Source organism: Rhinoraja longicauda, chromosome 18, assembly GCF_053455715.1.
Source record: "Rhinoraja longicauda isolate Sanriku21f chromosome 18, sRhiLon1.1, whole genome shotgun sequence".
In the NCBI taxonomy this organism is placed as follows: domain Eukaryota; kingdom Metazoa; phylum Chordata; class Chondrichthyes; order Rajiformes; family Arhynchobatidae; genus Rhinoraja; species Rhinoraja longicauda.
Genome location: NC_135970.1, coordinates 17,320,954 through 17,337,413, shown reverse-complemented (window position 1 = coordinate 17,337,413; position 16,460 = coordinate 17,320,954). Strand labels below are relative to the sequence as shown.

Here is a 16,460-nt window from a genome sequence, read left to right as displayed (position 1 = left end):
TCCTTCTTAATTATTTGTTGTTCTGACTCGTTAAGATACAACTTAGCAAGGGTTCCTGTGAACACTCAAATTTAATAATTTTATATCAGTTAAAAATGATTGTATTCATTTTCTTCTTACCAAATGGAACAAACTCACATTTCCCCACTTAATACTTTTTCTGCTATCATCTTGTCCGCTCACTGTCTAACGGTTTCTTAAATGATGGGATAGTCCCAGCCTCAACTACCTTCTCTGACAGCTTGTTCTATATACCCACCACACCTTTGTGTGAAAAAGTTATCCCTTGGATTCCTGTTAAATCTTTTCCCTTTCACCTTGAACATATGTCCTCTGGTCCTCAATTCGCCTATTCTGGGCAAAAGACTACCCGATCTATTCCTCTCATGATTTTGCATACCTCCATAAGATCTCCCCTCATCCTCCTGTGCTCCATGGAATAGATACCCAGCCTACTCAACCTCTCACTATAGCTCATACCCTCTAGTCCTGACATCATCCTCATAAATCTTTTCTGAACCCTTTCAAGCTTGACAATATCTTTCCTTTAACAAGATGCCCAGAACTGAACACAATATTCTAAATGTGGTCTCACCAACGTCTTACACAACTGCAACATGACCTCCCAACTTCTACAGTGCCCTCCATAATGTTTGGGACAAAGACCTATCATTTATTTATTTGCCTCTGTACTCCACAATTTGAGATTTGTAATAGAAAAAAAATCACATGTGGTTAAAGTGCACATTGTCAGATTTTAATGAAGGCCATTTTTATACATTTTGGTTTTAACCGTGTACAAATTACAGCAGTGTTTATACATAGTTCCAGTGGTTTGCATCTTGCAGTGTAGCCTCTGTACCATTTCAGGGTACCAGAATGTTTGGGACATAGCAATGTCGTAAATGAAAGTCATCATGGTTTAGTATTTTGTTGCATATCCTTTGCATGCAATGACTGCTTGAAGTCTGTCGGACAGGTGTTTGGGAATTTTTCTTTATTATAGAGAGAATTCGTCTGTTATCAGCTGCGGAGGTTTTCCTTGGCCTGCCAGTCCCTTTGCAATTAGTAAGTTCACCAATGTTCTCTTTCTTCTTAATGATGTTCCAAACAGTTGATTTTGGTAAGCCTAAGGTTTGGATGTTGTCTCTAGCAGTTTTATTCTTGTTTCTCAGTCTCATAATAGCTTCTTTGACTTTCATTGGCACAACTTTGGTCCTCATGTTGTTAAACAGCAATAAAAGTTTCCAAAGGTGATGGAAAGACTGGAGAAAAGACTAGGTGCTGAGAGCTCTCTTATACCTGCATTAAGGAGGCAATTAAACACACCTGAGCAATTACAGACACTCATGAAGCCATGTGTCCCAAACATTATGGTGCCCTGGAATAGAGGGACTATGTATAAACAGAGCTGTAATTTCTACGTGGTGAAACCAAAATGTATAAAAATGGTCTTTATTAAAATCTGACAATGTGCACTTTAACCACATATGATTTTTTTTTCTATTACAAATCTCAAATTGTGGAGTACAGAGACAAATAAATAAATGATTGGTCTTTGTCCCAAACATTTTGGAGGGCACTGTGTACTGAATACTCTGACTGATGAAGGCCAAAGTGCCAAAAGCCTTTTTGACCACCTTATTTACCTGCGACCCGACCTTCAAGGAACCATGCACCTGTACTCCTAGATCCCTCTACTCTACAATATTACACAGAGGCTTACCATTTACTTTGTAGATCCTGCCCTTGTTCGACGTCCCAAAATGCAACACCTCATACTTCTCTGTATTAAATTCCATCAACCATTCCTCCACCCATCTGGCCAATCGATCCAGATCCTGCTGCAATCGTTCACAACCATCTTCACTATCTACAAAACCAGTAACTTTTGTGTCATCAGCAAACTTGCTAATCTTGCCCTGTATGTTCTCATCCAAATCATTGATATAGATGACAAACAGCAACGGGCCCAGCACCAAACCCTGAGGCACACCACTAGTCACAGGCATTCAGTCTGAGAAGTAACTTTCCACCATCACCCTCTACTTCCTCCCATGGAGCCAATTTGCTATCCATTCAGCAATCTCTCCTTGCATCCCATGCAATCTAACCTTCCTGAGCAGCCTACCATACGGAACCTTGTCGATCGCCTTACTGAAGTCCATGTACAGCTCTACCCTCATCAACCTATTTGGTCATGTCATCAAAAAAAATCAATCAGATTTGTGAGACATGACCTCCCACGTACAAACCACGCTGACTCCCTAATCAACATTTGCCCAACCAAATGCCTGTATATCCTATCCCTCAGAATACTCTCCAGTAACTTACCAACTAGATGTTAAGCTCACCGGCCTATAGTTCCCAGCATTTTCCCTGCAGCCCTTCTTGAAAAGAGGTACAACATTTGCCACCCTCCAGTCTTCCGGCACCTCTCCTCTATTTAAGGACGACTCATAAATTTCAACCAGGGCTTCCACAATTTCCTCTCTAGTTTCCCACAATGTCCTCGGATATATCAGATCAGGCCCTAGAGATTTTTGTCTCCCTTCAAACACAACAGCTCCTTCAGCACCTCTTTGACAGTAACCTGACTGCTCTCAAGCCACTTCCAGTAATTGCTCCAACATCAAATAATTTAAATAAATGTCTTTAAGATTATTTCTCCTTCATAAACCAATGCTGACTATGTCTCATCACACTGTTTTTCATAATTTCTACTTCAAAGATTCCAGGGTTTTCCCCAACAAAGAGGAAGTGTGAGATTGGGAGTTCAGGATTTCCCTGTGGCCATTCCCCTCAGTAACAAGTATGTAGTTGTGGATACTGTCTGTAGCAAACTTTCCTGGATCATCCTTGCTCGCCTTGATTTGTTCTTTTTCATACCTTTCATTCCTTTGTTTTTTGTACCTTCTCATACCTCCAGGTTCCCTCTCCCCTGGCTCTCAGTCTGAAGAAGTCTCGACCCAAAACGTCACCTATTCCTTTTCTCCAGAGATAATGCCTGACCCTCTGAGTTACTCCACAATTTGTATCTATCTTAGTTGTGGATACTGTTTGTGGGATGGGGAGGGGGAGGTGAGATCAACATTCAGAGGAGAGCAGCATTAGCAGCTTGGTCTATGGCACAACTAACTCTGCTGCTTTGCAGGGGAGGATGGAGACTAAGAGAGCTGTAGTGATAGGATACTGATAGATGGAGGAACAAATCGGAGATTCTGTGGCTGAGATGGAGATTCCAGGATGATATATTACTTCCCAGATTCAAGGATGTCTCTGAGCGGTTGTAAATGATTCTCAAAGGGGCAGGTGAGAAGCCAGAGATCATTGTACATATTTGTACCAATGACTGGCAAAATCCTGTACAATTAATATAGGGAATTGGGTAGAAGGTTAAATTGCAGGACCTCAAGTAATGTTATCTCCAAATAACGTAGCAGCTGGGTGGTGCAGTTGGTAGAGCTGCTGTCTCACAATGCCAGAGACATGGGTTCAATTCTGACCTTGGGTGCTGCCTGTGTGGAGTTTGCACATTCTCTCTATAACCACGTGTGTTTCCGTGGGTGCTCTGGTTTCCTCCCACATACCAAAGAGGTGCAGGTTTGTAGGATAGTTGCTTTCTGTAAATAACCCATTGTGTGTTGGGAGCATACTTTGCCTATAAGCATGAAATATCAGAATTATTTTTTAGGATGGCATAGTAACACATTAAGGGCGGCACAATGGCCCTCAAGTATTGTAATCTCTAGATAACTGGGAGGCAGAGTGACACAATTGATAGAGCTGTTGCCTCACAGTGCCAAGGACATGGGTTCGATCCTAACCTCAGGTGCTGTCTGCATGGAGTTTTCAGATTCTCTCTGTGACTGTGTGGACTTCCTCTGGATGCTCCAGTTTCCCCCACATTCCAAAGGTGTGAGGATTGTTGGTTCATTGGCCCCTGTAAATTGCCTTTAGTGTATATGGATTGGATGCAAAAGTGGAATAACATAGAGCTTGATACCATAGTGTGAATGGGTGATCGATGGTCTGCATGGATTCAGAGCCAAAGGACCTATTTCCATACTGTCTTTCATTTCAATTTATTCCATTACTCCCAGTGCCATGTGCTAGTGAGGGTGCTGATATTAAATCTATAAATTGTTTAGTCATTAACAAAAATATTTTTCATTTCAATTCCCTGTATAATTTGTGCCTCCATTGCCCTGCAGTGGTGTTTTTTTCCCTCCAAATTTAGAGATGGGTCAATGCTCATAAGAATCTTTTGGTGTCAAATGCCAAATAATATCAATTTGGCCTGCATGCACTAAACAAGTTCTCAATTTTTAATTTTGAAAAAAGTCAAATGTTAGAAATTAAATTCTAGTTAAGTTGAGAAACTAACCTCAGTCCTACCTTGGTCATGATTACAACTGTGACATAGTGAAAAGCAGCACTTATCATCACGGACAATGATTGGGCTACTTCAGGATTAATATTGAATGATGCTGCCAACAATGAATCGGATACAGCAATCCGAAATAGCATAATGCCAAACGCAATACAAATTATAACAGCAATCTGTAAATTAAATAAAAAATTACAACATTTCAGGAACAGCAAATAAGTGTGTCAATGGTCAACCAAGCACTAACAAGGCCTGCAGGATCAGATAGAAATATTAGCACACAACAGCAATAGAAACAGCAGGGATACAAAATATGAACAAAGTATTACTTGAATAGATACAGGAATAGACCATCTGTTTCCTGTGATATTAAAAACAATGAGTACACTCAAAATGAAATGCAAACAATAAAGTTCAGATGTAAGTGAGCGGGTTTATGCAATTTAGGAACAGTGTGCCCAGTGGGGGGAGACATTCCAAATGAATGGGAAATGTTTGTAGAGGTTTCCTTCCCATGATATGGGAATGTCATATGCTGTTCCAGCTGAGTACTTAGTCATTCTTAAATGGACTGCTAATCAATGCAGCTGCATGTCCAAGATTGTCAATGCACCAGTGCTTCAATAACTTTAATTCATCACTTGAAAAAAGATTCCATTCTGAGATGCCCACTCCAATTATGTTACAAATACCAAATCAACAGATATACTCAGCTCAAGAACCGCAGTAGGTGTGTAATGAAATCAGAGCGTTCAAAATCATAATGTTAACTCAAAAATGTCAAAATGGAAATGTTAAACTAAAACCATTACATTAACACTACTTCAAAACTTTACCATAATGTCAAGTATTCACACTTTTTCCAGGAGATGTAGCTGGTCTGCTATACTTGTGTAGTGCACGCTGTTTGCTCCCACTTTTACAAAACATAAATGATTGCAGGGAGCAGAATGTGGAATAGATTCACAACAAATTTTGCCAGACTGGAAAATTGGAATGACATGATTGGACAAGTGGGATTGCTTTCTTTGGAAAAGTTGATGCTGAGAAGAGGCTTAATTGAGGTTAAAAAAGTATATAATATATAATTAGCATAGACTTATTTCTCATAGCAGATGGGTCAAAAGCCAAGAGACATTGATTTAAAGTATAGGTAGAATAATTAGAAGGAAGAGAAGATTTGTATTCCCTCTGGAACCTACTGAAAAAATGATAGGATCAGAAAACCTAAGACATTTAAATACTACTAGGATCTGCACTTTAACTGTCTTAACCTACAGGATAACCTACAAATGATTATTTTGGTTGATATAGATACAATCGGCTTTGAATGGCTTCTTTCTGTTCAGAACTTCTACATAGTCATAAACAGCTAAAGAATATTAGTTTGAAAGTACATCTTCTTAGTGTGAGCAGGAGCAGTCTGTGGTTATTTCAACAACAGGCACTCCAGGAGTACTGCTAGAAAGAACCTGGAGAGAGGTTGCATCGGCAGTCTTGGAAATGCAGCTGTATAATTAGCAGCCTGTCCAACAACGACTGTTATTATCAAGAGAGAAGATAAATACTCTATAGACTCACTATTGGTCCATAGATATGAGAATTCAAATGCAGATGACTGACGAGAAGAATGCACAAACGGTATCAAACCTCCCAAGTCCTTTTTGGTTGCAGTGATGTCTGATCCTCCAGTAATCAAAGGGTGTTCAGTGGCATATCCTTTGATGGCTCGGACACTCTCTTTTAATCTAGCTGACCTATCCAGGTGGAAAAGTCGTCTTCAGTCTGGTGCCACAAATGCCTGGTGTGAGCTATTTTTCCTGGCAGAGTGTCAGTGAGCATGGTTTCCTGTCACAGTTGTATAGCTGTCAGTGAGGTGAAATGTATACAAGTAGTGGATCAACAATAAACATAGAAGCATGCCTTCAGGTGGGAGCATGACTGGACAAGTGGTCATTAAACTTCTTCCGGCACCAGGAGTTTAGTGACTTTACATATCTGGTAATGGATCCATAGTGCTGTACTCCTGATCGTGATCTTTCTTGTAATCTTCTCCCAAGAGGGTCCATCTGGGCCTTGGGTGTGCATACAGTTCTGCCTTATGGTTGTCATCTTGTTTCACCAGGATGCTTTTACTGATGCCATTCAATGTCTTCCAGTTGAGGTGTATGTCAGATGTACTTTTCCCATTAAGAATTAGAATGCTGGTTCACTTTTACAGAAGCAGTGTTCAGTATATCAAGAGTACAAAATATACCCTATTTCGGAAAATCACATTATTGATAATGTATTAATATACATGGTCTTGCACAAGATGTGGGAATATGCTGAGCGTTGGCTGAGGGTATATGGAAGAAGGCAATGGTGGAGCTTTCAAGTTTATATGAATTGATTGACTTAATTAGCATGTGTCTGAGCTGAATAATCTATAATTCTACACAACTGTTTCATAACTTTAAGTGAGACTTAACAAACACGATTCCTTGTCCATAATCAACTGTTCTTGTGAACAGTCTGTTCGAACTCCTTCCATCGGGCAGACGATACAAGGCCTTCTATGCCCGCACCTCCAGACTCAGGAACAGCTTCATCCCCAGGGCCATAGCTGCTATGAACCGGTCCTGCTGAGCCGGATGGCCACAACGCATAGATCAACTTGCACTTTACCCTGTCCAAAACTGTTACAACTGTTCGTTCGTTGATTTGCTGCTGTCTAAATTACCTAAATTATTGCATCGTATGGGAGGCGCATTCCCAATCTCGTTGTACCCCTGGGTACAATGACAATAAAGATATATTGTATTGTATTGTATTGTATTGTATTGTATTGTATTGTGCAAAAGAGTGCTATGAAAAATGAGTTTACGCTGGGTGAATTAATATAGTGGATTTTTCTTAAAGGATAATTGAAAATATGTCAAGGCATTAAAACAAGAGAGAATAAACAAACACAGGAAAAGTTAATTTTAGGTTATATTCAGAAAATTTATCATTTTATCTGACAGCTTACTTTTATCTGACTTTAGACATATAGCCACGCTGTCTCAAAACATACAGTCTATGCTGACTAGTGATCACCTCTTTCTCGAGCACTATCCCACACATTAGGGATAATTTATAATTTTACTGAAGCCAATTAACCTACAAACCCGTATGTCTTTAGTGTGGGTGGAAGCCGGAGCTCCATCCAACTGCAAGAAATTGCAGTGAATTGTGGACACAACCATCACACAAATCAACCTTTCTGCCCTCTCCCATTGGGCAAAAGCTAAAGAAGTGTGAAAATGCACACTTCCAGATTCAGGGACAGTTTCTTCCCAGCTGCTATCAGGTAACTGAAACTGAAACCACAACTAGAGCGCAGTCCTGAACTCCTATCTACCTCATTGGTGACCCACAGACCTATCTTTGATCTGGCTTTATCTTGCACTAAACATTATTCCCTTATTATTTATCATGTACACTGTGAATGGCTCAATTGTAATCATGTATTGTCTTTCCGCTGACTCGTTTGCACGAAACAAAAACTTTTCACTGCACCTTGGTACACATGATGAAGGTATCACAAAATGCTGGAGTAACTCAGCGGGTCAGGCAACATCTCAGGAGAGAAGGAAAGGGTGACGTTTCGGGTCGAGAACCTTCACCCTTCAGATACTTCTTCACGTGACAGTAAACGAAACTGAAACTGAAACCTGAAGAAAACCCCAGTCACAGGGAGTATGTGCAAACTACGTACTGAAAGCACCTGTCATCAAAATCAAACCCAGGTCTCAGATGCTGTAAGGCAGCAACTCAACAGCTGAGCCACTGTGCTGCCCTGTAACAAATTCCACATTCTAGGGAAAGCTCCACCATTGTGATTGAATGGAAAATAAAATACTCAGCCAGCTAGATAGCAATTGTAGAATGAGAGATAATAGTTCAGATCTATGACATTTCATTAGCAGCAGGGAAAACTTCCCAACGTTATAATGACTGGTATTGGTTTATTATTGTCACATGTACCAAGACAGTGTTAAAAAACTGTTTTACATTCTATTCAGGCAGATCGTACCATGCACAAATACAAAATATGAAAAAAAAATTAAACAAAGTGCAGAATGTGTTATAGCTACAGGGAGGAGCAAGTAAAAAAAACCAAGGGTGGCAATAAGGTAGATCAAAGGTTTTGGAATAGATCCTAAGCTTTCAAGTCTGATAAGAGCGAGGAAGAAACTGTCCTTAAACCTGGTGGCCTGTGCTTTCGAGCCTTTGTTTCTTCTGCCCAACTGTAGAGGGGAGAAAAGAGAATGGCTGATTTCCCAAGATGTTTCCAAATACACAGGACAAGATGTTAGAAATCCAAAGTGCCAAATGTCAACTTGCTCCCGGTGGTGATGGTAGGCTTATGCACTCACCTATGCTCCTCCGATGTTGAGAAAGGCTAGGCAGACACGTCATTGGGGTTATCAAGTGGGCACCTACTTTCATCGACGTTTCGCTGATTGGACCTACGACGTCTCCAGTAGGCTCAGCAGTGCATTCTGGCGTCCCAGAACCACCCCCCTCTGCATCTCCCTAGCCGGCTTATTTGGGAGACCAGATGGGTCTTTCCTCTTCAGCCAGAGCCACTGGCTACTCCGCTCTGCCACCTGTGATGTTTCCTTGATAGCCTGGCGTAGGGCTTGTCCGCTGATCCCCAGGTCCTTCATCAGTCTTACGGTAGAGGTTGCCACAAATCCTCGACATCCAACTTCTACCGGGCAGATCTTTGCTCTCCAGCCCCGCTGTTCTGCCTTTGCTGCAAGCTCTGTGTAGCGCAGTTTCTTTCTTTCAAAGGCTTCCTGCACAGCATCCTCCCAAGGGACTGTGAGCTCCACAAAATACACCATGCGCTGAGAGTTGGACCAGAGGACAAGATCAGGCCTCAAGTTGGTGATGGCTATCTCTGATGGAACTGTAAGCCGTTGGTCCACATCCACCAGCATCTGCCAGTCCCGGGCTGCCTCCAGCTGTCTAAACCTTGTCCTTGGTGGAATTTTCCGTTGCTTTTGTTCCCCCTCCCGAACAAAGGCAATTGGCATAACTGGGTTGGTTGTTCTGGGCGGCAGGGCATTGTTGGTTGTTCTCCTGCTTTCCAGAGTCGCTCCCAGGCATTTGAGCACTTGATTATGTCTCCAGGTGTACCGTCCTTGGGAGAGGCTTACTTTACACCCAGTGAGGATGTGCTTAAGCGTGGCTGGTGTTGAACACAGGGGGCATGATGGATCTTCGCCCAGCCATTGGTTGAGATTTTTTGGGCTAGGAAGGACATCATAGGTTGCCCGAATGAGGAAGCTTACCCTGCTCGCCTCCATCTCCCACATGTCCTTCCAGCTGATCCGCTTTTCCACACTCTCCCATCTCATCCACTGGCCCTGTTTAGCTTGCGACACAGCCTTGGCACACCTACTCGACTCCTCCTGTCGGCGGGCTTCGGCCGTGACCAACTTCCGGCGCTCCAGTGAGGATGCCTTGTTCCAGCAAGGTCGCTTTCCGCCAAGCCCCAAGCCACTTCTTCCGTGTTGGACTTGCCCAATCATGTTGCCTTGGTGGAGAGCAGATTTTGCCTGCTGTGTCGCATTCTTAGCCGTCCACTTCTTTCCTGTTGCCAGGGTTGGGGCAGCAGCTTGGATGAGTGTCCCTCGATTCTGCCAGGGTCATCTCTAGTTTAACTTTAGTGCACTTGAACTCCTCTGTGAGGCTAGAGAGAGGCAGCTGAAGTACCCCCTGACCGTATAGGCCTACGTTGCTCAGGCATCGAGGAACACCTAACCACTTTCTCACAAAAGAGCTGATTGTTCTTTCCATCTTCTCAACTCTTGTGAGGGTGATATCATACATGGTTAGTGGCCACATAAGGCGAGGTAGTAACCCAAACTGCAGGCACCAGATTTTCAGGTTTCCAGGCAACATGGATCGGTCGATGTTCGCTAGACCTTTGATGATTTCTTGCCTAATCTCGTTTGCCTGATCGGTGTCCTTCAGTTTAGAGTCATACCATCTCCCCAAACTTTTGATTGGCTTCTCTGACACATATCCTAAGTTTTCAAGTCTAATAAGAGCGAGGAAGAAACTGTTCTTAAACCTGGTGGCCTGTGCTTTCGAGCCTTTGTTTCTTCTGCCCAACTGTAGCGGGGAGAAAAGAGAATGGCCTTGAAATGTTGGCTGATTTCCCAAGACAGTAGTTCACGGAGTTCATATGTAGTTCATGGGGTATGGTGGAGGAAGAGATTGGTACGCATGATGGACTGGGCTGTTTCCATGTTGAATCTGTAGAAATTACAGTAATTGGCGACGTGTGAATTATCTTAGTCTTTTGAGAAAGGAGGGGCATTGGGATGCTTTCTTCGTTGTATCATCAATGCGGTTGGACCAGGTCAAATAGGTTGGTGATATTTACACCTGGAAACTTGCTCTCGACCATTTCCACTTCAGCATCATTGATGCAGGCTGGGGTGTGCACTTCCTCAATTCGCTGATCAGTTTCTTCATTTTGCTGACACTGGTGGAGAGTTTGCTGTTGTGACACCATGCTTCTCAGCTATCTAAACAAAGTGATTGAGTAACTCAGCGGATCAGGCAGCATATATGGGGTACATGGACAAGTGACCCAAATGCTTGCCAATCCATGTTCTCCATCGATGCTGCCTGTCCTGCTGAGCACTCCAGCACTTAGTGTTTTTCCTAAACTTCCAGTATCTGCAGTTCCTTGTGTCTCCATTTCTCAGCTCTTTATCTCTTTTCTATACTCCATCTTGTCATTGTTTGAGATCTGGGATATTATGATGGTGCCGTTTTCAAACTTGATAATAGAGTTACAGCAGATTTAGCGCAGTCGTGAGTGTAAAGGGATAACAGTAAGAAGCTGATGACATAGTCTTCCGGGACACTGGTGTTGAGAATTATCGTGGAGGATGTTTTGTCACCTATCCTTGCACGTGGTGAAATATGAGTCAGGGAGCTACAGATTAAATTTTCTGGATTGATCAGTTTAATCTTTGGTATACATAGCCAAAGACTTTCAATAAATCAAATTTTGGTTGAAATAAATTTTAATATCTGCCAGCAAATTTGGAAACTCATAATATAGGTTCACTTACCTGAATAAATGATAAGAAGAGGACAATTACTTTTCTCATAAAAGAATAATGATATTTTGGTGGTGGTATGTCAGGACAGTATATTAGCCCGAGAGCAAGTTCCTCCTGTGTAAAACAGATCATTACAGAATGGATTTTCCTGCTATCCCAATAAAGCTTTAAAAAAAGGTAGGTTTGAGATAAATGCAACAAAGTGGGAAAATTATGGAAAATACAGTTTTACTTAGATTTTTAGTTCAAAATAAAATTCAAACAATGACAATAGACAATAGGTGCAGGAGGAGGCCATTCAATGTGATCATGGCTGATCATTCTCACTCAGTACCCCGTTCCTGCCTTCTCCCCATACCCCCTGACTCTGCTATCCTTAAGAGCTCTATCTATGGTGACAATTTATAATTTTCAGTGGCTGCACAGGTGGCCCAGCAGTAGCGCCAGAGACCCGAGATCGATCCTGACTACAGGTGCTCTCTGTACAGAGTCTGCACGTTCTCCCCGCGACCTGCGTGGATTTTGTCTTGGAGCTACGGTTTCTTCCCACACTCAATAGAAATGTGGACTAAATGACTTGGGAAAATTGTAAATTATCCCTAGTGTGTATAGGATAATGTTAGTGTGCGGGGATCACTGGTCGCTGGGCCGAAGGCCCTGTTTCTGTGCTGTATCTTTAAACTAAACTAAATTGACCAATCTATCAAATCACTAAATGTACTTTTTGTTTCAGTCAATTTAGAAACATAGAAAATAGGTGCAGGAGAAGGCCATTTGCCCCCTCGAGCCAGCACCGCCATTCATTATGATCATGGGTGATCATCCACAATCAGTAACCTGTGCCTGCCTTCTCCCCATATCCCTTGATTCCACTAGTGCCTAGAGCTCTATCTAACTCTTTTAAATTCATCCAGTGAATTGGCTTCCACTGCCTTCTGTGGCAGAGAATTCCACAAATTCACAACTCTCTGGGTGAAAAAGTTTCTCACCTCAGTTTTAAATGGCCTCCCTTTATTCTCAGACTGTGGCCCCTGGTTCTGGACTCCCCCAACATTGGGAAACATTTTCCTGCATCTAGCTTCTCCAGTCCTTTTATAATTTTATATGTCTCTGTAAGATCCCCTCTCATCCTTCTAAACTCCAGTGAATACAAGCCCACTCCAGTGAATACAATTTATTGGCATTTCTCATTTGAAACCAACTTCTATTTTCATAACTAAAGATGAAATTAAAATTAAAAATCAAGTATTTTTGTATTTTCATGGTTGCATTATTGTTGGTAACTAGCTTTCCGAAGACTAAACTAATATTACTGACAAGAGTAACAATGTTAATTAGTGAAACCTATATATAAAAACTTAAAATTAAGAATCAAAACCAATATCTAAATTTGTGAAAAATACCATATTGGTGGGTTAGTCAATGACAAATTGCAAGACATTAAATTGTCAAAGCATTTATAATGGGGAGATAAAATGTAAAGCAGGTAAAATCATTTTTGTAAGAAAATTATCACAATCTAAAAATATTAAAGGTGTACAGAAACTTCATTTTTATGATATGAAGAATATTCAAAGTAACAATACAATACAAATTAATAAGGATCAAAGGATTAAATAAGGACCATATTCATGTTAGAAGGGCTTAAATATAAAAGCAATGGTGAACATATTGCACTTTTGACAGACCACAATTGGTTGCATAACAATGATTGCTATTTGAGAGAATTTGTGAGTGCAAATAATATTTACAACAAAGGGAAGTGATATCTCTAAGGGAAAAATATAGATGTGTTTAACATTCTGAAAGGTTTCAATAGATTGGATAAACCGTAAAATAGAAATTAAATGTGATTCATCTCAGTGACAGTTTGAATACAATCACGAACTTATGCAGAAATGCAAGAGATTGCAGATGCTGGAATCTTGAACTGGAAAAAAAACCTAGAGGAATTCAGTGGTTCAGGTAGCATTCGTGGAGAAAAATGAAAAGATAATGATTTGGTCAGGACTCTAGTATGGATTACCTCATCCTCATCCCAATGGAACAAATCCCAGTCACTGACGACTCTTGCTCTGGCTCGCTTCCACAACCCCAGAAACATAGTGGCTATAGTTTGAAAGAAAGAGTGCTTGTTGAGGTTACCAATGTTTTTATTCTTTATTAACATTAAAAGATTATTCTATGACAAATAAGTCATAAGAACTTGCAAATGCTGCCGAACGGAGCAGTCACTGGCTGTGGCTGAAAAGAAAAGATACTGTCTGGGCTGCCACGTGACCATTTAGAGGCTAATCATAAGACACACACCCAGGTCTGATCACCCTGCTCTGGGCCTGCCTCGACTGAGGGTGTCTTGTGATAAAAGGCCGAAACCCAGTGACGTTGAGGTACACAACTGAAGATGTGTCTGAATGGTAGCAACATTACCTAGTGGTCACCCCCAAGAACAACACCAGTCAATTGTAGTGCAAACCTTAGGGATTGTAACAATCAATCAATTGATTGTACTAATCAATCAATATATTTTATGTTATGACCGTTTACTGCCAGAATGAATAGATTTGGGATGAAATGGAAAGTGAAATTTAAAAAATCTACAAATCTGCTGACGATACCACTGTTGTCGGCCGAATCATGGATGGTGATGAGTCAGCATACAGGCGTACTGGTTGAGTGGTGCAGCAACAACAACTTGCTCAACATTAACACAACCAAGGATCTAATCATTAGCTTCAGAAAGGGGAATGTCAGGAGTCCACATACCAGTTTTCATTGGTGTATTGGCAATGGAGGAAATTAGCAGCTTCAAATTCCTGGGCATTAATATCTCAGATGATCCGCTCTGGGTCCAGTACATAGATGTATTCATAATGAAGGTGCACCAGCGACTCTGCTTTCTTAGAAGTTTAAAGAGGTTTGGCAAGTCACCAAATACTCCAATAAAATTCTACAGATACACAGTAGAAAGTATCTTTACTGTTCGCACGGTGCCTTATTGCGGATATTCCAACACAGAGGAATACAAGATATTGCGGACCCAGCCCGGTTTATTACAGAAATAGCTCTCTTCACCATTGAAACCATTTACATGAGGTGCTGCCTCATGAAGGCAACCTTTGTCATCAAGGGTCCGCACCATCCAGGGCATGCTCTCCACTTGCTGCTTCCATCAGACAGGAGCTACAGAAGTCTGAAGGCAAATGCCATTAGGTTCAGCAACAACTATTTTTCTACAAAATTTAGGTTCTTGAACCGACCGGCACAACCCCAATCGTATCTCAGCAATCAAACACTATGGACCACCTCATGCACTATGAAGGACATGTTTTCTAATTTTGTTTTGCACCAATGTCATGTATATTGCAGTCATTTTCATTTCACTGCCTTGAAGAATTTATGTGCAATCTGTGTATAAGTTGTTTTATTGTGTTGTCAGTGTCAATGTGTCTGTGATGCAGCTGCAAGCAAGATTTTCATTGTACCCAAGACCTCTCTACTTTACATATGACAATAAACTCAACTTCTGCAACACCTGTCCCTTTACGTCCCCGTCCCCCCCGACTCCATCCAAGGACCTAAACAGTCTTTCCAGGTGAGGCAGAGGTTCACCTGCACCTCCTCCAACTTCATCTATTGTATCCGCTGTTCCAGATGTCAATTTCTCTACATCGGTGAGACCAAACGCAGGCTTGGCGATCGTTTCGCTGAACACCTCCACTCAGTCCGTCTCAACCAACTTGATCTTCCGGAGGCTCAGCACTTCAACTCCCCCTCCCATTCCCAATCTGACCTTTCTGTCCTGGGCCTCCTCCATTGTCAGAGTGAGACCCAGCACAAATTGGAGGAACAGCACCTCATATTTCGCTTGGGCAGTTGACACCCCAGTGGTATGAACACTGACTTCTCTAACTTAAGGTAGTTCCTACTTCCCCTCTCTATCCCCTCCCCCTTCCCAGTTCTCCCACTAGTCTTCCTGTCTCCGACTACATCCTATCTTTGTCCCGCCCCCTCCCCTGACATCAGTCTGAAGAAGGGTCTCGACCCAAAAGTGCACCCATTCCTTCTCTCCTGAGATGCTGCCTGACCCGCTGAGTTACTCCAGCATTCTGTGTCTTCCTTCATTTGAAGAATGCAATCTTGTGCTGAATAACTTGATCACATAGAGCCATAGAGTGCCTGGCCTTGCCTTTCCAAAAGTAACATAAATAACATTGCTAAAGGAAGTGAACATACCCCAGATTCCCATGAACATCGCAAAACAGATTGTTATTTTCTGATCAAAGATTTGCGTCAGCTGCAGAAAAATAAAAAGTTCATTAGCACTGGTCACTCACCACACTATATATTGTGACTTAATCTCTGAACTGTAAACTGTAATTTTTATGTTTGTATCAGTCAATAAATCAAACAAAATTTACAATTGTAGACACACTAGGATACAATAGACAATAGACAATTCCGCCAGCACCGCCATTGAATGTGATCATGGCTAATCAGTCTCAATCAGTACCCCGTTCCTGCCTTCTCCCCATACCCCCTGACTCCGCTATCCTTAACAGGTCAATCTAGCTCTCTCTTGAATGCATTCAGAGAATTGGCCTCCACTGCGTTCTGAGGCAGAGAATTCCACAGATTCACAACTCTCTGACTGAAAAAGTTTTTCCTCATCTCAGTTCTAAATGGCCTACCCCTTATTCTTAAACTGTGGCCCCTTGTTCTGGACTCCCCCAACATTGGGAACATGTTTCCTGCCTCTAACGTGTCCAACCCCTTAATAATCGTATACGTTTCGATAAGATCCCCTCTCATCCTTCTAAATTCCAGTGTATACAAGCCCAGTCGTTCCAGTCTTTCAACATATGACAGTCCCGCCATTCCGGGAATTAACCTAGTAAACCTACGCTGCACGCCCTCAATAGCAAGAATATCCTTCCTCAAATTTGGAGACCAAA

The 16,460-nt window shown here is 41.8% G+C and overlaps 1 protein-coding gene across 1 annotated transcript in view; it reads right to left on the bottom strand.

Moving 5' to 3' along the window:
- LOC144602156 (anoctamin-9-like) overlaps nt 1–16,460 on the bottom strand; it is an 86,197-nt gene that overhangs the window by 32,195 nt on the left and 37,542 nt on the right. Inside the window, exons 10-13 of the mRNA XM_078414891.1 lie at nt 15,742–15,802; nt 13,532–13,614; nt 11,515–11,619; nt 4,399–4,563 (exon numbers count right to left, since the gene is read on the bottom strand). Of these exons, the coding sequence (XP_078271017.1) occupies nt 4,399–4,563; nt 11,515–11,619; nt 13,532–13,614; nt 15,742–15,802 (414 nt within the window). The remainder of the gene's footprint in view (nt 1–4,398; nt 4,564–11,514; nt 11,620–13,531; nt 13,615–15,741; nt 15,803–16,460) is intronic.